General features: G+C 36.8%; 1 protein-coding gene across 17 annotated transcripts in view; it reads right to left on the bottom strand.

Annotated features, from left to right (window-relative positions):
* The window catches only part of AFDN (afadin, adherens junction formation factor), a 115449-nt gene that overhangs the window by 71518 nt on the left and 18211 nt on the right, over positions 1 to 25720 (bottom strand). For 11 of the 17 annotated variants that reach the window (XM_059469650.1, XM_059469656.1, XM_059469653.1 and 8 more), the window contains exons 2-7: positions 9835 to 10030; positions 8188 to 8303; positions 6507 to 6670; positions 5876 to 6036; positions 4743 to 4900; positions 293 to 404 (exon numbers count right to left, since the gene is read on the bottom strand). In XM_059469650.1, coding sequence (XP_059325633.1) covers positions 293 to 404; positions 4743 to 4900; positions 5876 to 6036; positions 6507 to 6670; positions 8188 to 8303; positions 9835 to 10030 — 907 coding nt within the window. The remainder of the gene's footprint in view (positions 1 to 292; positions 405 to 4742; positions 4901 to 5875; positions 6037 to 6506; positions 6671 to 8187; positions 8304 to 9834; positions 10031 to 25720) is intronic. The other 6 variants (XM_059469655.1, XM_059469661.1, XM_059469658.1 and 3 more) reach the window with 1 other exon arrangement.

Genomic DNA, 25720 nt, shown 5'->3' with positions numbered 1-25720 from the left:
GTTTTAACTTAAAAATAACTACATACAGATTAAAAGGATACTTCACTATAGTGAATAATTTAGAAAATTTAGGACAAAATGGAAAACCTTTCTACCACCTAATGGTGTAATAATACAAACAGTGCATAATGAAACAGTAAATAACTCTAATACTCCCTAGTATTTTAAGTGTCCAAAACCAAAACACACCCAAACACACAAAATATATGTTAGAATTTCTTCCTTTACAGGGGCTCCACAACATGGATTACAACCCAAGGCACAAAAATATCTTAAAGGTTTTTGGACATACCTTTATCACTAGGCCACTCCCTGAATATCTGCAGTGGACACTCATCATCATCAAGAATAGTTTCTTTAGCACCTTTATCATCGGAGTGCTGAGCACCAGGAGGCAGCATGACCTAAAAAAGAATTGTCAGTTTTCAGAGCTATTAGTGGACAATTAGAACATTCAAGGATATATTCTCTGATAACTTTTTTGCATGTGTTATTTATAACAAGAGATAAGGCCAAAGAATTCAGTAACTTGGAATGTATTTTGTTTCCAAGATTTTCTAACACTCCTCTCTCGCCTCTTGCTACAGTTAAATCGCACTTCCTAGAACACCAAGTGAGTCTAAAAAGCAAAGAACAGCAAGTTACACTTAAAGCATGCAAGATCATCTTTCAATAAAAAAGTTATTTCAATTTCTCATCAGCTAAGAGAAAAAAATCTGTGGAGATGATAGTCAAAAAACAAAACTGAACTCTCCGTTATTATTTCACACACTGGAATCAGCATTTCATTTTGCTAATGCCATTCTGCTAATATGCAACATGTATATATCTTTACAAAAGACACAGCAAAGACTATGTTACACCTGCTGCATCCTTGTCTTACCCAAAATTTACCTGTTCTACACAAGGGACTAAGGGCACAACTGGAGCATTTCACACAACTGCCCTCATGCTGCCTAGCTCTAAGGAAGAAACAAAACCAAGAATACTTTAGGGACAGAACTGCAGACTGTTGCTACCTTTTACAGCTACATCCTTACAAGGCAGAGGAAGGGGGAAACTTTGATTCATGAAATCTGATCTTAGAGGAGACACAGCCTGTAATTTCATGTATTACTGCTCCCCACAGAGATCAAGAACAAGTAACAATGACAGGCAGTATTACAGTTATTAAAGACAGATCTTTCAAAGCTGAATCAAAAAATAAAATATGTTGTACTCCCACACTTGTAATCCTAATAATGTTATTGAAATTCATAGACAGTTCTATTTTAAACAAACTACTCCAAATTATTCCCATCTCTGAACTATGACCAAGGTAAGACCTTCTGAAGTGATGTAGCCATTGGCTACAGCATCCTACTACACTGCAGCCCTCTAAAGACTTTGCACTCTCATTTGTTCCCTTCTTTCCACACCCATTTCTATGTTAACCAAGTTCTCACAGATCTACCTCAAACAACCTTTCATCTTCTTCCAGGCAGGAAACAACTACATTTAAGATTAAAAGTATGCAATCCCTAAACCATTTTCTATGCAAAACATGGCTAAACATAGGACTAATTAAATTATCTTTAATTAGATTTTCAAACAGACAAGATATTATAAAAGAAGGAAAACATTAAAATGTATAAACCAGAGGGAAACAGAAACACATCTACACTCAAACCTTATCCTGCTAAACTGCTCTATTTCGCATCTCAGATTTTAAAACAATTACACATACAGGATAATTAGGGTAACACTGTGTTTCAAGCTATGTTCAAGAAGAAACAATCTTAAAATTCCAAAGCCCTTGAGACAGAAGGTAGCTAGTTACAAAGCACGAAATACATGCAATACTAGGACCTGACCAATACTGGACTGGGAAGGAAACCAAAGAAAAACCAAATGCAGTGAAACATGCAGAAAATACAAGCTAAGAAATTTAAATGAAGACCACAGCAACTTCAGACTTTCATAACATTTGCTCGAATAAACAAGTAAGAGAAGGCATGTATTCGAGTTATTAAGTCTCCTGTGATAACTAAAGATCAAATTATCAGACCCATCCTTAAAAAAAGTCTCACATGAGAACACTCCATGCTGCAACAGGTCTTCAATAAGCTCTTCTGTAATTTTAATGTTTAAGTAAAAAGCCTCATATCTATAGTATATTTGAGTATATCTGCTTATCATGATTAATCTACAGTTTTCCTTACAAGCTGGGAATGCAGGCTCCGTGCATGCGCCTACTAAAACAAACCAAAAAACAAACTCCAAAAAAAAGAAAACCTAAGAAAACAACAACAACACCACCACCACAAAAAAACCCCACAAAATCCCCCAATGAATCTTGCTAAAATACTTACTGTGTCATGTCTGTAACGACTACTGCTTAAAAATACCCAATAAAACTACTCACCATTAAATGCATATTTTTGCTTGACATTACAAGAAGCTATATAAATGCCTTACCCTCAAGTAAAAAAATAAGTGCATGCTAAAAACAAAATCTAATCAAGATTGTGCTTTCAAGAGTTAACTGGTTTGCTGCATGCCTGGAGTCTAATGCCCTGAAGTGAATATGCACAGGTAGCTTGGAAGACTGTCTAATTAATTTGACATCTTCAGAGAAGTGCAGTGAACCCCACAATACTCAGGGAAACTCAAACCAAGCAAACTGAAACAAACAAAACACACACACTGGAACAAACTGGTGTCTACTTGCTCACACAGAAAAACACTTTAGAACGAGGAATAAAAGTACAGCCTGATACACTGCAAACCAATGTATAAAAGCAGACAACCAATAGGAAAATGCCATTTACAATAAAAGTTGTCAAAAATGTTATGAAAAAGTCTTACAATGTTTATCTTTCAACTGAAACTTCAGGAGTGATCTTTATTACAGGTACTTATACAGCCTTATAATGGTCTTGTCCTGTAACTTAAAATTCATCTTAATAATTAAGTAAATGCCAACTGCTTAAATCTTCAGAGAAGACACTGTACCTGGCACTCAAAGAGAACAAAATGTTTCAAAACCCCAACCAGTAAGAAACTGAACTTTTATGTTCCACTGATAATAGCTGAACTTACCAAAATGTAAAGAATAAGAACATGTGCAGGACCTGTCTAACACCGAGTACCATAAAGTGCCAGAAGAACAGGGGCAAAAGCCAAACCAGGGACAGAGAACAGCTGTGAGACTTCAGTATAAAGGGAGTGCCATTGGATAAATTTAGTGGTGCATTTCTGAGTTTCCAAAAAAGACAACAGTGATTAAAGACACATCAGGCTAATTCTTGGGTATTTTCATGTTTCAAGCAAGGAAAGCAGCTTTATAAAACATCAGGAAAAAAGCAGATTTTAAAATCTAGACATAAAATACTCAACTTGATGAATAAAAGAAGAATTAAGCAGAGGATGGCCAAGCAGATTTTAGCCAACTACAACAACTTACTGTGAGCAAATAAGGTCTCCTATACGCAAGAGTTATTGAAACAGATCTGCTATTGGTCAATGCAGACCATTCCTGTATGTCAAATGTAAACATAAGCACACAACTGACATCAGTTCAGACACACTGTATGAAGATGTGCTACTCAGGAAACACAAAATATTTTCCAGAAGTACTTCCCAAAAAACTAATATAAAAACATTTCTTTTGCAGCAATAACTTCATTAACCTTTGCCAAGATCAAAGCAAGGTTCCCCAGACTATTTTCTACATTAAACATCCCCACACAAGATCAGAAAATAGGATCTAAGGGGGAACACCACCATTACAAAAAGAATAACTTTCAATAGTTTCCTGGGTAAAGGTGCAATTAGTCCAATAAATTCCCTAATACTCAAAGATTTTTTTAATTTTTTAGTTCAGGCATCATAAGTCTGAACTAAGCAGAATAAAGTAAAACTATCTTCCAAATTTAGTCTCAGTGTCTCTGCTGTAGCCCACGATTCTCCCAAACCACCATAGTATTGTAAGAAACAAAACTTTTTTCCCATTTTTCCAACATTTTAAGGAGCAAAAATGCAAGTTTATTAGACACGTCATAGCCAAAAATGTAATCAAACACTGAACTCAAAAAATATTGTTTTCAAGCCTCACTGTTCTCCCTGAGAAGACAACATGGTCAGAAGTTTGTAATCTTTAATCAGTAGTGCCCATGGGACTTTTTCATTAAAGCCACTTCTCTAAGAAATAACAATTCTATGCAATTCGTTTAGAACTCCTAAAATAATTGAATTCTGAAATTAAGACCGTCCCTTTAATCTTTTCTGATTTGTAGTGAGGGTCAGCTACCACTGCAAGGTTTAAGGAAACAGCACACAACATACACCTTTTACAATGGAGCTCACCTCAGCACTTCCCCTTCAGAGAGGACATTCTTAGTTCAGGGAAATAGTTTTGTGCACAGATTTAGGTATCCACAGGATGAACTATTAGCTTATACATCTGTGAATCACCAGCATATTTAGTGGTATAAAATCCATAAAAATGCCCAATGAAGAAATATGTCATTTTCAGTATTAATGTTTTCCTGTACAGCAAGCAAAACAACTGGAAGATTAAAGTTTTAAAAACAAAAAAATCTGATATGTCACTACACAATTCCTGAGGCTGTTAGATTTTGGGGTGGGGGATTTAGTCACAGAACTATCTGAGTCATTCTATTTAGCTTGGAAGCCACTGCAAGGAAAAAAAAAAAAACAATCAAACTTAAATGTGAGAAGATCGTGTTTTAGAAACTTACACGAGCAATACAATAATCCTTGGGATTTTCCTTTTCCAGGCCATATTTTTCCAGTGCTTCGATAACCGCAAAGTCTGCAGTATCTGTAGTGGACAGCAGGATTGTCTTGTACGGTATATTTGGTTTTAAACTGTCCGCATAAATTCTCAGCGTCCCACCTTGGAAACCAAATGGAATTAACAATGAAACCACAGAATAAAATGACAGACATGAAGTAATTCATTATGTTTCTAACAAAATATAAGAACAAACCCTTTCAGAAATAACTTCATTATTCTACTAATAAAAGAAAAATTATGTAATATCCCCAAAATAGATTTATCTCTCCACTGGTAAAAATCTCCAGGGATATTTCTGTAATTTATCTAATGAAGTGTTTTCCTAATGTTTCACCATGCTTAGTATTGCATGAAGTTAAAATGAAATAATGTCAATGACTGGTTGATGAACAGACCTTTACCATCTTGTCAGGAAGTCTGTGCTGACCTCTCCTTTCTTTAACAAGCCCATTTAAGATTTCCTTCAGGACAATGCTCTCTACACCTCTAACTCTTTCTTTACTACTCTTCCATGAACAGATAATAATTTCAGATTTTAGCAGTTTTAACATAGCTTCACTTGCTGTTTTCTAATGGTGTATATACAATCATTGTTATGTCCCCATTGCATGAATGAGAAATACTTAATCACTATTATTCACAAGATCTACCAGAATCCTTTAGGCAGAACAATCAGTCCTTTACATCCTTTATTTACACTACTGATTGAATTTTCTATCAGGTCATTCAGCTCATTCTTAGTACAAGGAATGTCAGTTATCTCAGCCAACCTCCTCAGTTTGCCAGGCTAAGTCCATCCTTCCTTTTTCCCAGTTTAGCACTACTGTTAGCAAGCTCAATGAGCACACTCTCTCTCAATCTGCCCACCACTGAAAACTTTGACTTGCACTCACAATGGAACATCCCCCTGTGGAATCCTACCTTCACAAACCCTTTGTTCAGTTTCACACCAGATAAACCAGCCATGTGCAAAAAATGTTGGAGAAAGCAGAAGTCAAATTTACAGGAGTTGCTGGCCTTAAGAATATTCTCTTGGTAAAATGTTTATAACTTGAGCAGAAGAACTTCAACTACCTGAGTCTGGCCTGCCATCAGAACTGCGAAACTCCTGCATTCTCTTCTCTAGCTTTTGCTGTCGTCGCCGTTTCATGACCACCTCAGGATTGGATATTGTGCGAGTGAAGCTGGTCTCAGGCATATCTTTGTAAACCTCAGCTGCAAGGCGAAAATTCTCACTGCCAAGTTAGTTTAAATAAAAATAATGTCATTAAGAGCTTAAAATAAATACATCCTTATTATTTCACATAGGATAAAAAAGCAACAGGATTCATAGACACAGGAGCTCATTTAAGTTATTGTAAGATGGTTTCTACATGAATTTCACTTTTAATACTTTTGCTACATAGTTAATGTGTTCGTATACCCATGCTCACCTGATATAAATTTAAGGACTACTAGCTGCTAGTTTTTAAAGAAAACAAGAAGTCTTCTACCTCTTAGACACAGGGACAGGAGGAAAGACATTAAAGAAACTTTACATAACTAGCTTTATTGTGATTTACTTTACTAACTTTATTATGATTTCCAATACTGCAAAGCATGGGAAAGCTGAGTTAGCATGTGTTTGCATGTCACACTTTCTTTTGCAAATGCACTTAAAAACAACTATCATTTAAGTTTTAAAAAATAAGTTAAAGCCACTTACATATCATCCCCATGAAGAAGTCTATCATCTTTATCTGATGCTTGTCGCAATGCCTCTTTTTCACGCCTCTTTTTTTCCTTTTTTTCTTTTTTTGAGAGAGTTCGCTTGAAATTCTGAATTACTCCCTCTTTTTCTTGTTTTTCAGGCCCATTACTCTGAGCTTTCTGAAATAAATGAGTTTAAAACAGCTTCCATCAATTTCAATCCAAAGAAAAGTTAGCATTGATTTTAACTTTGCAGATGAACCTGTTTAAGACACAGTATCACTGACCCAAAGCCAACACTCCATTACACAGCGATGGGACTAATGCTCTCAAGGGAAACACAGAGAAGGCAAATATAATGTCACATTCCCAAGAAGGTACGAACTAATTGTACCCAACCAAGTGAATGAACTGCAGATTTTTACTTAAATAATGCCTGCTATCTACTTGGCCTCAAAAGATTAACTGAAGCTGCAAAAGAAATTTTTGCTTCTGAGTAAAAATACTCTGTAACAGTGCTGTGCTTAATCTGCTTTCAAGGCAACTCTGTTGGAGCACCAGATAAGAATAAACTGCAGAAGGAAAAACATTACAGAAGACTTTTCCCCAGTGGTATATTTTTCCAAGCTGTCATTCCAGCATTGTGTTCTTCAATTCCTGCTCCTTGCATACACATGATACCTGCAATCCTAGGCTCATTTGCCTTCTCTAAAGATTACAGAGCATGAGAGAAAGATGCAGATTTTCTCATTTCTATCAGGAAGCAAAGAACATAGAGAAGGAAGATTGAAAATCACTTAATTCAATTAATAGGAATAGCAGGGCTGGTACATGTAGTGCAAGGCATCATTAACTTTCCCTTCCGCCCTGTAACATGGATGTATCCTGTAGTCAAATGCCCAGTACAGGCTCACATCCCTATACCCAAAGCACTTCTAAAATTAACAAGCTCTAGTTCCAAAAGCAAAGGAAATTTAGTGCTCAGCACAAGATCAAAAACTCGCCTTAAGATAGCCCACACTGAATAGCATGTTTTCCATAGCTATAGACAAACAAGCTACATATAATATATATAATTATATGACTTCAGGAGCCTAATCTAATCTAATCTAATTTAATGTTTAAATTGCTAATATTAAAGCAAATTTTTGTACAGTTGATGTTGGCAACTCATTCATTTTGCATCTGTAAGAGAAAAAAATAATCAAAAACCAAAAAAGCAAAACCAAACCAAACCAAAAACCCTGCACAAAAGGAAAAAGTCTTCCATCATTTTTTTCAAGAAAGAGAATGTTACCTAAGGAGGTAATAATTTTTAGCTCTATAACTCCCCCTGGCACTCCCTTTTAAAAGCTTTGCAAGAGACAGGATTACCTTCTGGTATGCAGCACCATATACTATTTGAGATATTTTTCAAGTCATCATAATATAACAAAGCAAGCTTTAAGTTCTCTAGGCATGCTCCAGTACTAGACAGCTACATGGATCACAGCATCACCAGCCATCTAAAGATAACAAAAGAGCTGTGTCGCAAAGATGCACTTCAAGTATTTAAAAATACTTGCTCCAGATATTGAAGGTCATGAGCAGCAGTTGCTTTCAGGAATTAGAAAAGTGAAAGTTATGTTTTCCTATATAACCAAACCCCAGAGATTTCAAAACTGCTGTTAGCACTAGCATGCTCTGTAGAGACTCACCTTTGGAGGAAGTGTATCATTTTCATTCTTGAGGACAAACCTTCCCTCGCGATCATCTTTGTTCCAGTTTAACTGTACAACAAGAGGCTTCTCATCCACATCTAATCTTCTTTCTTCTTCAAAAAAATGAAAAGCAGAAATAATTACTTGGTATCTCAAGAGCAAAGATAGTTTGAAGTAAGTTAAGCTTTCAATAAAACCAAAAGGTTTGCTTAACAGAACACATCAGTTTATGTTTCCCTCTTAAGTACAGGGACAGAAAGCAAGCTTGGGAATGTAAAATTAATTGCATGTCTCCTTTCCAGCAACAAGCCCAAGTGTTCCATCTATCTACATAAGCTAAATGTCCCCATAAAGTAGTCACACATAACTCCTTTCTCAGAACTAAGTCTTGGAACACAACATTACCACCCTGGAGGAGAAGTCAGATTTAGAGTTGAAATGCTTAGCACTTTGTAACATTCTGGGCCTTGTAAATACTCATTTTTCTTGTTTTAAATTTACTTTTAAATTTACTTTTTTTAAAGTAGACCACAGTCTGGTTGCAGCCCAAAAATACTATCCTAAAAAGACTGCACAAAAATAAACAAGATTACAAAATTTAAACAATAAAACAAATCAAAAGCCCCCACGACATTATTCAGATCCAAGACAAAATTTCATTTAGAGTATTACATCTATTTTAAGTATATGAAAAAACAACTGACAGAGTGGTTAAAAAACTTAAGAAGTCTTGCCATTTGACTTTCCCTTTGAAAAGGAGGAGACAGTACATATGCCCAGGAAAACAATGACGAGGTCTTTGTGGTTATTTTGTTCAGTAAGAAACACTCCTATTGACCTTGTATGCCTCAATCATCTTTTAAAAATCAGGAACTTGTTCCGCAAAGAAAACAATTTCATTTGACTATAGGTACAGCACTAACAGACTTTTAAAGAAATATAAAGCAGAAAAAAAAATTCTTTTCAGTCGTTCAAATGCAGTATTTAAGGTTGTTCAAGCACTTGTGTATACTTCTTAAGTACAAAAATAAAAAAACACAACCAAAAGATAGTTTCTCTTTTATCTGTCCCCACCACCACGACCCACACTACCACCTTCTGATCTGAAACAGACAAATTTTAGCAGTACCAAAGACTATTTAGATATCCAGGTTCTCCACAGGTAACAATCAGAGGATCTGTTTAAGAAACACAGTGGCTTCAAACAATATTAAGCTGAAGTTCCCCATTTCAGCAGTCAAAGAACATGAGTTACAAGATTACCATCACAGGCCCACAATGTCAAAGAACAGAAGGTGTACTCTCAACTGGTCAATTTAACAATCCTAGTCTGCCATTATAAATTTAGTCTTTACCTACTAATCCTAAAAATAGCAACTCTCTCAAAAATGTCAACACACAAACCGGATGTCAATCACAGCATTTTAAAAATCATAATCAAATCTTACATTAACTGCAGGCCTAGTATGTATAATCAGGTTTTGAAAACCACTCCCCAAAAACAATTAATAGCAACATATTTAAGAATAAAAAACCCAAGTATCATGTGGTTCAGAAACTGAGGGCAAATATAAAGATACTTTGGCTGGGAGTAGATATAATGGTGGTGAGGATGCAGGAAGGACTTAATGAATAAATACAAACCTCCACTGACATGCACTTCATAAAGTGAGTATTTAGGGGATGACAACATTCGCATGTCTGGTCGAAACTTCTCTGCAAGAGTTTCTATGACATCTTGAGTTGTGGCTGTACTGGAGACACGGATACATTTTGTTGCAAAATTTCCAGCTGCTTTGTCTTGAAAGTAGAATCTCATTACTCCATGAAACTCGAGATCCTGTAAAGAAATAAAAATATAAATCTGAGTGCTGGGTAACATTTATAAGGTTCGGAGTTCTTTTATTATTTGTTACAAATTTATTATGAAAATATCAGACCTCCAAATATTACGCTGGTTTTCAAAATTTTCATAATAGTAGAATTAAAAACCAGGAAACTATAAACTTGAAAAGCTATCCTGCAAAAAGAAATTAAGAACTATCTATTATTGAAAATACTGAACTTAATTCTTTTAAGTATTCAAATTTACAGCTATATTCAGGAGAATTAATAAAACCTCTTTTGTAAAACCTAGAGACATTTTGAAGACTGAGAATAGGCCCCTGCAGCCCAAGTCTGTAAAAGTGCATGCTCAAGGAACAGCAGCGTGTCTTCATGAGAACAGCCTGCTGTCACAGAACTCACAGGATCATCTTTTCTCTCCTGTTTTCACCCCTTCAGGCACTCCTGTCTCATGGTGGCATCTGTTTGTCCCAGAAGCAGTCTTTTAAGGAAGCTAAACCATTTGACTTGCTTCTACTTTTTATTTTAAGAAAGGTTATTCTTTGGTACAGCTCCCTAAGCACTCAGTGAGGGGAAAAAAGCTTCAGCACCAACACGAGGTGAAGAAAGGGACTGCAGCTGTCAGCCAGGTGGCTACACTACAACTGCAAAGGGAATTTGTTCAAACTATTGTAATTTCACATCCTCAAGTGATTTCCATTGCCTATGCTCTACTGCAACACACCAAACTTCAGGAGGATACTGTCTGCTTATGCTACTCCACTACCAGTCTGAACAACAACTCCAAATCCAAATTTTAGTTCCCCAGTGGTCTCCACCTGGCCAACTTTTGCCCCTTGCATAAATCCCAGCAATCATGGGGCCCTGCACTCAAGGGAAATCAAGGATATTCAAGTCTCCAGCTGACTTTGTCAAGTTTACTCTACAGTTTAATAATCACTGCTCCTGTCTTCACTCTCCAGAGGCTTTGAAATAGGCAAATCCTTAGGTGTTGAGCACAGTGATAGATTTTATGCTAGGCACAGCCCTTTCCAGTACTACATCTGATCACAGGACACGCATTACAATGCTTCTTTGAACAGCAAAGAATCAAGATATTTACTGAAGCTACTCTATCATTCAGAAGACCTTTGCAAAAAGAAATGAAAACATAAGAATATTTAAAAAGGAATTAAGAAGTCAAATAATCTACACTTAGACAAACATCTGTGTCACCTAGATACATGCAGAAATAAGAACTGTTCTTCTCAGGATATTCCCAAGCCTACACCAACACAGCAGTCCAATGAAATGCACTATGGACCTTGACAATGGCCAATTGTGTTTTATTCTCTGTTGCTATCTGAACAATTTACAGAATTAATCTTTCAGAGCCTGCACTGCTGTTCCCACAGAACTATGTATTGTACTTAGTAATACAGTGTTCCTTCCAGAGTTCCTTCCTGCAAGAAGTTACAGTTTCCACATTCCTCCAGCTAGTTCCCACCTCTACACACACTCTGAATTTAACTGCAGTTTATACGACCATGGGTATAATTCTTCAGCTGTGAACATTTTTGTAACAGCTACTACTCACCTCTCAAAAGCATCCTGTCTACTTCATTTCTTGTCTTTAATTATATATATCGAATCATTAACTAATTATCCATACAAGGACTTACCCCTCTCATGCAGAAGGCTACTAAATGACTTCTGGAAATCCTAGCTATCACAGTGAATTGGAGCTTCCCTTACAGGTGCTCTTGGTAACTCCTTCCATGAGTTCCAAAAGGTCTGAAGCACAGCTTCTCTTCTAAGTCCTGCTGACCTTTCTACAAGATGTTATAACAGACACCACGTGTCCATGAATTCTGTAGGTTAATGCAGTTTCTTCTCACACAGAACATCAGTGAACACCCTTTGTAATACTGGTTTCACAGTGCATTTGCATCCAACGACCTGAAGGTGTCCACCTAACAGAGCCATTACAGACCACTTAGAAAATTACTTCATCCCTCACTTCCTTCAGTTATTGGATGAAGATTCTCTAGTTCTAGTAACTTGCTTTCCTGCCTTTTTCTCTCTTAACAAATACTGACTTGAAAGCATTCCTCAATTTTTATATATATTTTTTATCTCATGCTTTTGTATTCTACTTATCAGATTTTACATCCTTACAGTTTTCCTCATTTGGATACTACTTCAGCTTTTTTCCTCATTTGGATACTACTTCAGCTTTCTAGTAATTATCTTTTCCTATGATGTTCAGTCATGCCAACTTCCTTTCACACTTCCCTCGATAGCTGGCATGCTTTTGGTCTGTACCTCCAGCACAGCATCTTTAACTCTCAGCAGGCACAGGCACTTGGCTACTTACTTGCCCCTTTTAGCTTTACCAAGCCTTCCTAGGGCTGGTATGCTGCATCTCCAACTGGCTTGGGAAATTCTGTACTTTTTGCCAGAATCTAAGCATGTCATGATCTCTAGAAAGCAGAGCATTCTCACAGGTAATATTCCAAGCCACATTCCATGCACACTTTTGTATAGATTTGGTTTAAATGGTTGCCTCTCCTGCTATTACTCCTTAATCGTGATGCTCCACAAAACAGCCACAGTATTTTTATAATCGATTTTAAGTTTCAATCCACTTGTTTGATCGTTGCAAAAGACAACACATAAGCCTTCTACGGAAGTATCATGAAGCAATCATGTCTCATTTAGAACACTTATTTCCCTTTATACAAGGGAAATAAATGTTCTAAATGAGACCCCATCTCACCCCACCACCATCTCAAGGTACTGCTGAAGCAAGAATTTTAAAAGAGAAAAATGAGCCCATTCCTAATCTTTTCCATGCAGTATGTACTGTGTGAGTACATAATGAGACAAGACTCAAGTAGCTTTTTTTCAGTTTTTTTTTTGTTTTGTTTGTTTGTTTGTTTTTTAGGGAGAGCAGATTATTTTACTGAGGACACATTCTACTGCCAAGTAGCCATGCTTTTAATCTGCAGATATTTTAACAACACAGTACAGACTGAAGAGCAAAGGTCCATTCAGAGAAGATGTAAGAAACAATCCAGGAAGCTTTCTAAACTACCATGTTGTTTGTTGTTGTTGTTAATATTAGTAATATCAATAATATTGCAAGTTACAACTTATTTCTGCTTCCAGGTACTAACAAAGCAGATGAGACAAAAGTGTATTCTGAATTCTCAAGATACAATGTCTGTATAAGCAAGTTTTGTTTTCATTTTCCAAATGAAGTAATGTGTTTTCCTAATATTGGCATTTGACAACCTGGATATAAAAACAACTGAGTGCAGTGACCACTGACTGTCCATTATCCCCCAATCTCTTCTACAGCAGCTTCTCAAGCTGTCTCCACAAACCATGTCCTTGTCCCCTCCCCTCCCCTCTACTTTTTCCAAAGTTTTCTGCTAAAAAAAAAAAGACTGCACAACAGCATCACAATCTTCTATCACTTCTCCATATAAAAGTCATTTTAATGTTTAATTTCCATTACATTCCAAACTGTACCTTGAGGTATTGCTTGGATTATTATAGATTTAAATAAAAGTATTTGATGACATGGAAGTAATTGGTTTCACATTTCAAAAAACTCAGGAAATAGGAGACCAAAAAAACCAAAAAGATCCCTTCTAGTCTTCATCATTTTTTGATGTCGTGTTTGTGTGTGTGTATTGCTGCAGTTCAAGCCACATTTAACTTTGCAGCCACATGCTTAGCAGATAAATCCCAACTGCACAGAAACAGATGCCACCACTCACACTCAGACAACAAGGCAGGCACTGCACTTAAATTTCCACTCTCCACTCTAACTCTGCATTAAAGTGTTTATTTTTCAGAGTTTTGTGTTTCATCCTCAAACTCATTCACAACTGAATTTCTCTGTCAAGAATGCTAGGCATATTCACTGCCGATTCTGTGTCAGAGAAAGAGGCTGAAGAACAAGAATTCCTTGTCCTAAACCAGGTAGATACTTGTGTATTTATTATTCCCTGATATATTCTTGTAAGTGAAGGAATCTCCCCAAAACACTTACAAATCTCTTGAAACTATCTTTCTCCAAAGATAAGAACTGTCCTTTATCAAAAAGAAATTAAAATGTTTTCTGGATTTCAAGAGTGACTGATTACTTAAGTGTATAAACACTCCTAAATTCCTCTCAGGAGTTTATATGCATGATAAGCAATTTAAGCAATCTAATATTGATCACATTTGGTATTTTGTGTATCTGCAGTACAAGTTCAAGGATCATGCAGGAATGCAAGGATACAGACCAGTCTTCAGCCACACAAGTACAGTCAATTTTCACAAAATTTTAATTCTGATCATCTAGTCCGCAAAACATATTTTGGAGATCATACAGCGAAAGTCAGCTTTTTAGGCCTTTCAAATAATAAAGGCGACTTTCCTCAAATACAAAGCACAATTATTCCTTTTTATTAGTATCAAATGAAGTTATGGTAGTTTCCAAAACATATCCTACTCAAAAGGTTTCAACTTACATAATAGTTTCCAGTTAACCATTGTTTTCCTGTTTTACAAACAAAAGTAAGCTGCACCTCCTCTTCATTAGGCACAAAGGAAAGAGTTCATAGAAGCATTTCAAATGTCCAGTTATGACTTTTTGCATAAAGTCAATGACAGGCAGCAACTGCTTTAAAACCAATGGAACAAATGTTCCAAAAATGTGTCTTCAGAAAACAAAAATACAAACACACAAAAGCATCAGAATGAAACACCTGAAACACTTTCATAAAGTGAAACTACTTCATAATTCTACAAAATCTTGTGAAAAGCTTCCATTAAACATTCTTAGAAAACATCTGCCTTCTCCATGCTATCACTCTCCTCTGACATTCCCCTTGAGGACATCAGACCATCATTAAATGAAAAGGAGCATTACAAAAGCAGGAAGCAAACAAACTTTAATACATAATGAAGTCAGTCACACAGAGCACCCAAGTCACACTTAAAACTGAAGATGTGAGGCGTAAGTTATCATATAAATTCCCTCCAACTTTTTCCATGAGGCTTCACAAAAGTGACTCTGGTTTCTCAAAACAGTTTGATCTTTAAATCTGGTTCCCAGTTACTTACTATCAAGGGTGGATTTCTGCTTTAAAGCAGTAAAGCATTATTACTTTAATGAGTGATAATCAAGATCACTCATTTGAAGTTATGCTACAGAGAAATCCAAGTAAGTAAAGGATGGAGGGAAGAGCATCTCAAGCTCCCCTCTCCAATTACAAAGAGTGGTTATATATACATGTGAAAAGTGTTAATAATTATGGAAGGCAAAGGTGTTTAATACTTTGGCAATCCAAAACAAAGAAAATCCCCACAAAAAAAAAAAAAAAAAAAAAAAAAAAAAAAAAAAAAAAAATCACGTCCAAACCTCTCTTTCTGCCAATCATCCCACGCTTTTTACACATGAATATAGTAGTCAAGAAGGTATATGGAAAACAAGTAGTAAGAGATAAAAAGACTGCACTGTACATGAAGCTCAGAAAAAGCCTGCAATGTGACACAATGGGACTTGCAGCAGGGAAACCTGAACTTCCTGAAGAATCTGAGGAGCTTTGGCAAACAAAACAGTAATATCCAGGAGCCATAATCTACAGCCATGCTCACATGAGAAAGGAAACCCCTGCTTTAAAGTGTCAGAGATAATGAGAGTATTTATCACAATATGTAGGGCACAGCAATGAATTAACTACTACTCCCACAAGCCAGCAAAGACTACCTATAGGCTGTTAAAACTCCTATCCCACCTGTATGCATCACAAAACACTACATACTTCAATACTTAAAGAGTATTACACACTACCCATTCTGTGAACTATTCAGTCTCTGGAGCAGCAGAGAATATACAAGCTTCCCTTCAGAAATCCTCATCTGCACCCCCTCCAAGAGGCTTTGATCTCTTTCAGCTGCATTGATAACACTGTTTGCCTCGCAAGCACATTCTGCATGACTGCATCTAGAAAATACCGAAATCCAGCACTAAGAACATCACATCTTTCTTCGTGCCCCATTCAAATTCTGCAAGCAAAAATCTACAGAGAACTAAGCTGCAATTACTATTCAGGTACATGTGCTTGCTGCTCAGGAGTTTTGCTAATAGAATATAAATAACAATAAAACAAATCCACAGTGCAGAAAGTAGAATTAAAGCACATAGAAGTTGCTTTCAAATGAATTCGGGTGACAATACTGATATAACAGGTCAGCATAGCAACAGTATTATCACTGCAGAATATTCTGAAACATTCATATAATGCCTTTGTATCTGACCTGTTGTCAGTCTACACAGCAAAATGAAATTGCTTCCTTTGCCTCTCCAAAAGCCATATGTATGCAACAAATCTGTGGAACTCTAATGAGTACAAGAATATTTAAAAAAAAGTTCTATGATATTTTAAAACCCATTTAAATCAGTAAGGCAATAAGCACTGTGAAATTTCATGAGGGTGAGGTTTCTAGCACTCATTCCCAATTCTAGCACTCAATTCCAATAATGACCCAACTTGAAACTTGAGGACAGACAATCCTATTAAAAAGGAATTTCAAATAGTTGGGGTGGTTTTTTTTAAATCCTGGTAACTGTTATAAACTGTTTCTTCTGTAAAAAAGAAACACAATGCTCTTGTTAAGCTACAGTTTTTGAGTTAAGTTCAAAAAGTGCGGCTTCATGATAAAAGACTACCTTTAATCTAACAGAAGAAAGGAAGGACAATACAGATGAAAAAACAGCGCCTATAAAAAATAATTTTCATCAGCTTTACTTCCTCTTCCAAACCTCTGACACCTGGATCAACAAAGACTTGCTACTACAGAATGACTCATTCTGCCACACTTCAGACACTGTAATGTTCACAGAAGCAGGACCAACAGCTGACCTTTCTGTCAAGGAGAATTACCAATAACCCACAACACAAAGATCATAACTAAGTGAAACCTCCTCTTTATTTTCCCAAGGAAAATTGCATCTTATGAACCAACCCCACTACGTTTTGAAACAAAACCTCAAAACCAAGAGATACTACAAACACTTTCACAATATAAATGTAATGCAATGAAGTCAATGCAAAAGCCACTGCACTGTATAACAGTGCACAAAAACTAAGGCCAAAATTCAAGTGTATAATTATCACATCCAGTACAAAAGGACTAAATTTCCTAAATGCAGCTTTAATGCCCATATGAACCCTGAATTATCACAGATGTAGATATTTTACTGTATACTTTATATGCATTGTCCCTGCTTCCTGTTGCTTATCTGTCCCCAACAGCAAGACTAATTAACACAAAAACTCTTGGGATTAAACAAACACTATTGTAATCTTCCATATTTTCCTGCTATCTTACATCTCACAGATCAAAAAATTAAGTTTCAAAAGAGACCCATCTACACCAGGTAGATGAAGCGACTCCTGCTGACTTAAAAATAAAACAAAACCTGTTGTTTTCAGAGTAGTCTTTTACCAGAGCCACATTCTGTGGTGCCATCAACCCTACTTCATTCTGAATACACCAAAGTTTTCATAGCCTTTTATAAAAGATATTATTACACAAGCAATATGAACTGTCTTCACATAAGATTTATGAGTCGAAAAGCAACTTTTCATTAAAAATTTAAAAATTTGCCAAGGGCACTCCTCAAAAGCATGACAGACATTACCTCCCAATCCTTAATTTTCAAACCAGCAGTACTGATCAGCAAAATCAGCACAGCACTCGCAACACAGCTGCTGCCTGCCCCCTGCAGGGTGTGCTTTGTTAAGCTGCGGTGGACAGCATTTACACAATCAACCAGAGCACACCCATATCTGTTCTTTGTACAAAATGAAACCTTCAGCCAACTGAAGAAATCAAACAAAAAATGTTTTCAACAATAAGCACTACCAACAGCTTGGTAACTATTTAATCATTCATCAGCCATTCAAAATAAAAATAAAGCTACAGAAGATTTAAATCATATCCCCAAGTTAAAACATACCACCAGTTACAAACTATATTAATGCTGGTATCATATAGAGACTCTCCCAATACCCTTATACTGAGGGCCTTGCAGCAACTGTCAACACATACTCTGAAAAAAAAAAAATAAGAAAGCTGTTATTAAGAAAGCTGTTATTATTATTATGATGATTAGGAAAATTGTTTGAAGGCAGTGATGTGACATTAAGGAAGCAGAAAAGTGATTGGTGTACATCTGGTGTATCAAAATACCCTGACGGTCTCCAGCAACAGGAGAGAGGTACAGGCAGAGCTCAATCATACCTGAAACCAGGTAAAAAGCAAGTCAAAACCAAACAAAGCCTCTTTTGAATTAACATGACATATTTAAAAGAGGAAAAATAACAAAGAGCAATGGACCTCAAATAAAATATTGCTTACCTTTCTACTATTTATTTACAACCTGTTGTGCAACTAAGACAATTGCTAAGGAGCAACACCAGAAAACTTAGAGAAGAATTAAAAGTACAGACAATCCCCTGTAACACTTTTCAGATGCATCTTAAAAACCCACTGAAATAAATCAGAGTTCTCCATACTATTTACAGTGTTAAAAACTGTTCCTTTTGAACAGTTCCATTTAGAGGAAAAGAAACAGGTTATTACATCCACCTCAAACCAAAATACAACAGGAAAATTGAAGGGTGAGAATGAAAGCTCAGGCACTAGAAAGTCTGATTTTTCAGTCGTTGCTACTTGCAGAGCTGCAATCCCTGTATTTAAAATATTTCAGACATCAATCAGGCCACAAAAAAGACTGCCCTTACTCACGTTAACATGAAAAGTGCAGACACACAGTCAGCAACAGAAACTCTAGTGCTGCAGAAAGCACTTCCTCATACTGACACACTCATTCCCACCTCCTCTCTTATGCCAGGCACCAGCATCCTGCAGCTGTACAGCAACATGAATCAGGTTAACTCGGAAGATATTTCCCTTCCCTTCATTCAGTGTGCAGGAAATTGTCAGAGCCAGCAGCTGGGGGAACTCTCCTGCTGGTACCATGTGTCAGTTTGAAGGAACCACGAAACAGCAACCTCTGCCAAGCTGGACACTTCATTCCCCCTTCTGCCCCAGCACCAGCACGTACCTGCCTGCAGCACGATAAGCCAGCGGGCTCTTACTGCTTTTGTCCCAGGCTACGCTGGCTCGGCTGTGAGCCTTGACACAGCCAGATAAGCACCAGACCAAAGAAGGCAGCAGGAATGCAGCAGCCTAGCAGAGAGAGACTGGCAGTCCTGATGAACTGAATGGAAACTGTAGCTTGTTACAGGAATGGCAAATCTCTCAAATATTTTAAAGACTTAGTCCACAATCACATGGCATTTAGATAAATTATTTTCTACAGTCACAAAGTAAAATTTAGAATATTGTAATCTTAAGGCTATTTCTGTAACAGGCATACAAACTCTTAGATTCCAGAGTTACATGATAATTTCTCTAAGCTTAAAAAGATTACAGTTTTTCCTCTGTAATAAAACTCTGATACTGGAATGTCTTAGGAACAGTCTTAAACCCATAAAAAAAATACAAGTAGTTGGCAAATTCATCTGTGAAACTACTAAAAGCTGAAAAGATACTTCTTTTTGAGTGAAAACTCAGTATTTCTAACAGAAATGTCAATCTACTTACAGCAGAAAGCTGCACTACAGGAAAAAAAAACATTTCCACCAGCAATCAAACTCATGAAGCCTGGTTTCTTGTGGCTGTCTTCTGAAAGCTGATCAGTTTTATTGTAGATGGCACAAATGAAATTATTCTTAACATTTCCCTCCCATACAGATTCTCTAGTGTCCAGAAGTACATATACTAGTTAGTACAAACTAAATCAAATTTCTTGTCTGTTTCTGACCTCTTACAGTGGCAACTTCACACTCCTGACATAGCTGAAGATTCAATCAAAGAACCAACAGACCAAATAAAACCCAGATTTGACAAGCTGGTGCCCATTGATAAGCTGTCACCAGCAAATACATAGAGCAGCTCAGAAACCATGCCCACTTGAACCACCTCACATTCACTTGACAAAACACTCATATTTATTTGCTTTCAGAATAACCTCTATATTTATATAGGAAATAATATAAATAAACTCTCACTACAGGACAAAAAAAACCCGACACCAACAATACTTTAAATGAACCACTGTCTGGATTAATTTCTTGTAATTAGCACTGCATTTTTACTATTTCAGTATCAGGCTTTAGTATGATGAGGCTATCAAAGGAAACTATAAAAACAGAATCAATTTTACATAATGCAACAAGGGTCATGCCATGTATCTATGCTGACACAGCCAGTAAAGCTTGAGCCAAGTTCTACTCAGTAATGATAAACTTGATTGTGTTACCCTGGCTTCCCATTCCTGTGGGATGAACTGGAATCAGCACCGTACAGGGTTAAGACATCCAGCTACACTGTCTGAACTAGAAAAACGCTGGTGCTATCTGATACACTGATGGAGGAGCTTTGGCAACCAGGCTAATTAGTCAGGAGTTTGAAGCAGGAATGCTAACAAGCCTAACACAAAAAACAAGCACCTGATTCTCCTGAAGCAGACAAACTGCGGCCCGGAATCTGCATGAATAAAAATAAAAATACCCCAAACCTCAAAACATTCTGATTTAAATACAACCTCTGAGTAGATTTCAAAAAGTTATTTCCCAAATGAATCACGTTAGTCAATCAGGTTTTAAGTAATATCATAACATCAAAATGTACCACTAAATGCAATTTTACTGTAACAAATTCTAGAGAAATGGGGCAAAGGATCTCTTTTTGAACTACTACTGTTTTTCTTCCCTACCTGAAATACTTTCCCCTTTGCTTTTTAAGGGCAAATCAGCCATACTTCAGACTATGGAGTATGGCTACAAAAACAGCTCTGAAAAAAACCCCAAACTGAAAATCTGCACTGATGACTGAAATTATTGAGATGATCTGTGTCATAGCCAAAGACACACAACCTCTCTGCTTTTATATGCAGCTTTGTCTAGGGTAAACATACACGTACACGAGCCAAGACATCCTTCTGGTTACTTCTACCACACATGCAGAAAAAAAAGATATTCATTCACTACAACCAAACACATTTCAAATTAACACATGAAATTGCCACACAGTTTTCAACATTAGAAAGCATTAACTTGAATACTAAAAAGAAAATACAGGGTTGACATTACAGCTTCCAAATGGGAGCATGTCCCCAAAAGAGTTGTGGTTTTGTTTATTTGGGTTTTTTTTTAATTCAGTCACTCAAAAACTCCTCCAGGAAGCCTCATTTTTATATTTAAAGGAATCAGGTAATTTTTTAAAACTTACAAAGCAGTTTTTTAACGTCATTAGTTATCTTAATATTGGTTATCTTCATGTTGGACTACCAAGGCCACAGACAGTTTGTGAAAAATCTATCCAGTAATTCTAATAGTTTGGTAAAATTCATCTGTTGATAGCCTTCTCTCTGCAAATCCTACTTAAACCTGTTGTATAATCTTTGGCAACAATTTCATCAAGCACTGTGCTTCGTGAATGACATTCAGCCTCAGTTAGTTGCATTTAAAAACAACTGCTGACAGCTAAAAAAGGGCTTTCTCTGCAGAAACACCATGTACAATATCTTCATACTGACAGTGGTTTTGTACTCCCTGTTTTGTGATGCTTTCTTTTGACTGTTCTCATACTACAAAATCCTCCATTCCATCACAAAAGCTAGCTCAAAGCACTCCCCAGCATATAAAAAGGTTTATTCCTAAGGCACCTGCACAACCAAAAACATTACCTTGCTTCTGATTTTACTCCCTCAATGCTCTGTTTACTTTTAGATTTGAAAGAGAAGATACCATGTAGCTATCAAGACAACAACACACTTTAATGTTTTGTACTTGAGCTGGCGCCCATCTCACTGAAGAAGGATTTTACATTCCAATTACCACCAACTTCCTTTTCCCCAACGGGGTTCCACATTTGCTCCCAATCTACAACAGCGTCTGTTTTGCCAGACTGGAAGCAAGTTCATTGGCTGAAAGGTCCTACTCTCTAAACAGGCTTATCTAACAAAATCTCTATACATAAATACTTTCTTCTTTTATGTATCTTCCATATTATTATTATTATTACAGAACACGGAAGGCATTAGTCACATAGACGTAGAAATACATTCCCCAAAAAGTCCCTGACTGTTGATTACTGGATGGCTATCTCAAGAGCAAAATTGCTCTGTAAATCCTGCTTGTGGCAGCAAGGGAAAATATGACATTAAGCTAATCCAATGACAACTAACAGTTACATTGGAAAGGGCTTTCCTCATCCTTTTCTACCCCCACTCTAGCTGTGTGTCACTATAATTGTTTCAACACAGGCTTTTAGGTGAACTCTAATGAGCCAGTTCAGAGAGAAAAGCCCAACAAGAACTAATCCTAGTCTCCCAGCTTCCCTAAGAACTTCACCATGGAGTCACATAAAACCAAAAGCCAGCATAAAGAAGGCATTAAAAAAACCCAAACAAACCTGTTCAATTGAAGAAGGGGTGAAGGGAGCACTCTCTTGCAGCTAGAAAGCCATTTTACCAACTTCAGCTATAAGTGTGAAACCTCACTCACAAACTTTTCCCTTGGGTAGCTTTGGCACCCAAAATAAAACCAACAGCAGTAGTTTACAGAGGCAAGGAATGCTTCTGCAGACCCAGAAATCCAACCAATCATGAGGTTTGATAGAGATATGATAGAGGCTGGCTTCCAAGTGGAAATAAACTGGTTATCTGTGGGAATGCAGAAATTTCATCATCCCTGTCTAAACATCTGTTTCACTTGCCTAAGGATGAACAAACAAAACATTATGAAAGTAATACAGTATTTGAAACTCACTATAATAGACCTAAAAAAGGCTATTAAAATAAAATCAGACTGTAATTCAATTATTAAACCATTTAACTGAGCAGAACTTTAGCCATGGTTTTTAGTACTAGAGGACATAGCAACTCTCACCTATGAGTAGCACTACACACAAATATACATAGTTCTCTACTGTTTCAACTAAAAGTAACTAAAGGTATCAAAGACCAATGTGGCATTATTTTCTATTGTAAATAGTATTTTCTCCAAAACATCAGGAGCCACCAAGTGCAAAGTCCATTAGAGCTCAAATCACCAGCTAACTCTAGCCTCCAAATTTTTTTAAATGTCCTGAGCATAAAAAGGCAAGGGTTCAGCTCAAGCAGGAATGACACAAATGGTACAGGAATTACTCAGCAATGCCAAGAGATCTTCCGCAAAACACTGCTGCATCAGATGTTGTCCACACACAAACACTGGCAGTTTTTACAGAGTCTCCAAAGTCCTACAGAGACCACAATAGCACCATTCCAACAAAACAAGCCAGAGGAGGAGAGGAAACAAAATTATTAAAAGGCAATGAGATTTTAAGAAGCAGTCAATTAACAAAGTCAGTTCAGAGACATGGTGGGCTAAACATGTTTAAAAAGCTCACTTAGATCTGCTAAAGGTAACGTTTTATTGTGCCACCATTCATTAAAACAGAGAAGCACTCAAAAGCTGAACTATGGGTGTAAAAAGCTACTTTCTTTCTGTAACTGCAGTATTCCATAAGTGCAGGGCCACTGTATTTCCCTTTTTTTCCTACTGCTTCACAGTCTCTTATTCCATGCTCAGGACAACAATGCAAACACAGCGACTGTGAGTAATCGCCAACACTATTCCCGATAGAGGAAACAGCAGCTGACCAGTTGATTACACAGGAAGCTCCTCATTTCCTTTGCAGTTCTCTTCATAACAGCAGAAATAATCTAGAGAAAGGTATCTTGTGGTAGTAGCATAAAGACCAACTCCAGCGATTTTCTGTCAGAAGGAATTCAGTCAGAAACCACCAACAGTTTTTCAAACAATAGTCGAGATACACATACCCCAGTTCAAAAAAATAGTTTGAATTATAATTGTTATCATAACCTCTCAAATATTTTGGAGTTGAGTCTCTCATTAGAGTAAGTGTTCTGTGCAAGACTATTCATGTTTTATGAAAAAATACGATTCTCAAAAAGTAGAAAGGCAGCTCTTTTCCCAGTCGTAAACACTAATATATCATTACTTCTTTAAAATTATATAAGACACCTTAAATTATCATTCTGTTGCAATATAAGGTAATGCAGAAATCTATCCTCATTTTTAGACTTGATGAGGGGTTGAAAAGCAAGTATGGGATTAATTCAATTGATTAAGTTCCCAAAATTTGAAGCAGTCAAGAATTGATTGCTCACTTCTCATTTTAGCATCAGAACAAATCTAGTCTGGTAGGTCAGCAAGCAGACTAATACTGCCCCCTCATTTCGCAGTGCCTTGCTCTTTGTTTCACAAAAGGTTGCCACCGCCTGCTCACAGAAGAGTGAGGAAGTTTCAGAGGGCAGGTCAGTCACATCATCAGTTACAAGACTGGGTGTGTGGAGCTGGGAGGAGATAGAAACAACAAAAAGACAACTGAAAAGCTGAATACTTAATCATCACATAGGCATCCTTCACATTACTACTTTCTTCCTCACCCTTCCTACCCACCCTAGTCTGGAATAAGGAACTTGAAAAGAAACAGTGCAATTCTGTATTTGTACATTGCTTACTCTAGGTAGCAGCTTCATTCCTAGAACTGAGAGAGCAGATGATTACAGATATTAGAGAATCCAACTCAACAGCTCCCTTCCAGAGTTTGTTCACCCTTAAGACTTCATGTTGTCATAACCTAAGCAGTCTCCCCCCACTCACTGCAATGACTGTCTTCAGCTGAGCACATTCCACTTATGAAAGGAATACCATCAGAAGGGTATTTTTCTTCAGGAACTCACAATTCTGATCTCTGAACTTCTGAGGCAAACCAGTCCTGATGTAATGACTTCCCAGGGTGCACAATAAACCCTTTAAAACATGGTTTTTTGGAAGGAAATCCTAGAACAAGCATCTGGATGTAGGGATTAACAGCTAAAGTAGTAGTTCAGCTACTTAAGAATGGCTAGCAAGATTGCATCAAAAAAGATTCAAACACAGCATGCAGAAGAGGTGACTTAAAGCTTCTTTAAACTTAATATCAACATATACAATTCAATACTGAGTTTCTGAGATGTTTCTTATTTGGTTTATTTCAGTTTAAAATGCCTATTATATTAAAACTGGCCTAAGAACATTTGCAGTATTAACAGTCTAATGCTACCCAGGTTTCAAAACAGCAACTTTAATTTTAACAGTAAAAATGCTCCATTGAAGTAACAAAGTCATTACAAATATCTGTGGCCAGGCAAGATCATAGTTTGCTTTCAAACTTCAGCACTTCTTCTATCAAAAATGGTACACTACCAGCATGGCCTATTTTTCAGCATCACACAGAGACCAATATCACAATAGCAGAACTCAAAACAAAGAACATGACGCTGAGAATGAGTAATTGAACTAGTCAGTACACCATACTGTACAAATACAGTTTTATACACTAACAATAATCAGGAGTGAAAGCAAATCTTTATTCCCAAAAAACACACATCAACAAAAATAATCCAGCACAGTTCATTCACTGCAACTATCCATTCCAGTAACTCATACAGGTGTATCACCTGGAGAAGGAAGAGGCACTGGAACAGAAAATGGGAGCAAAACTGTGTGCAATTTAC

Source organism: Ammospiza nelsoni, chromosome 3 (assembly GCF_027579445.1).
Source record: "Ammospiza nelsoni isolate bAmmNel1 chromosome 3, bAmmNel1.pri, whole genome shotgun sequence".
Taxonomy (NCBI): domain Eukaryota; kingdom Metazoa; phylum Chordata; class Aves; order Passeriformes; family Passerellidae; genus Ammospiza; species Ammospiza nelsoni.
Note: the sequence above shows the minus strand (reverse complement) of the source record. Positions and strands in the feature narration are given on the sequence as shown.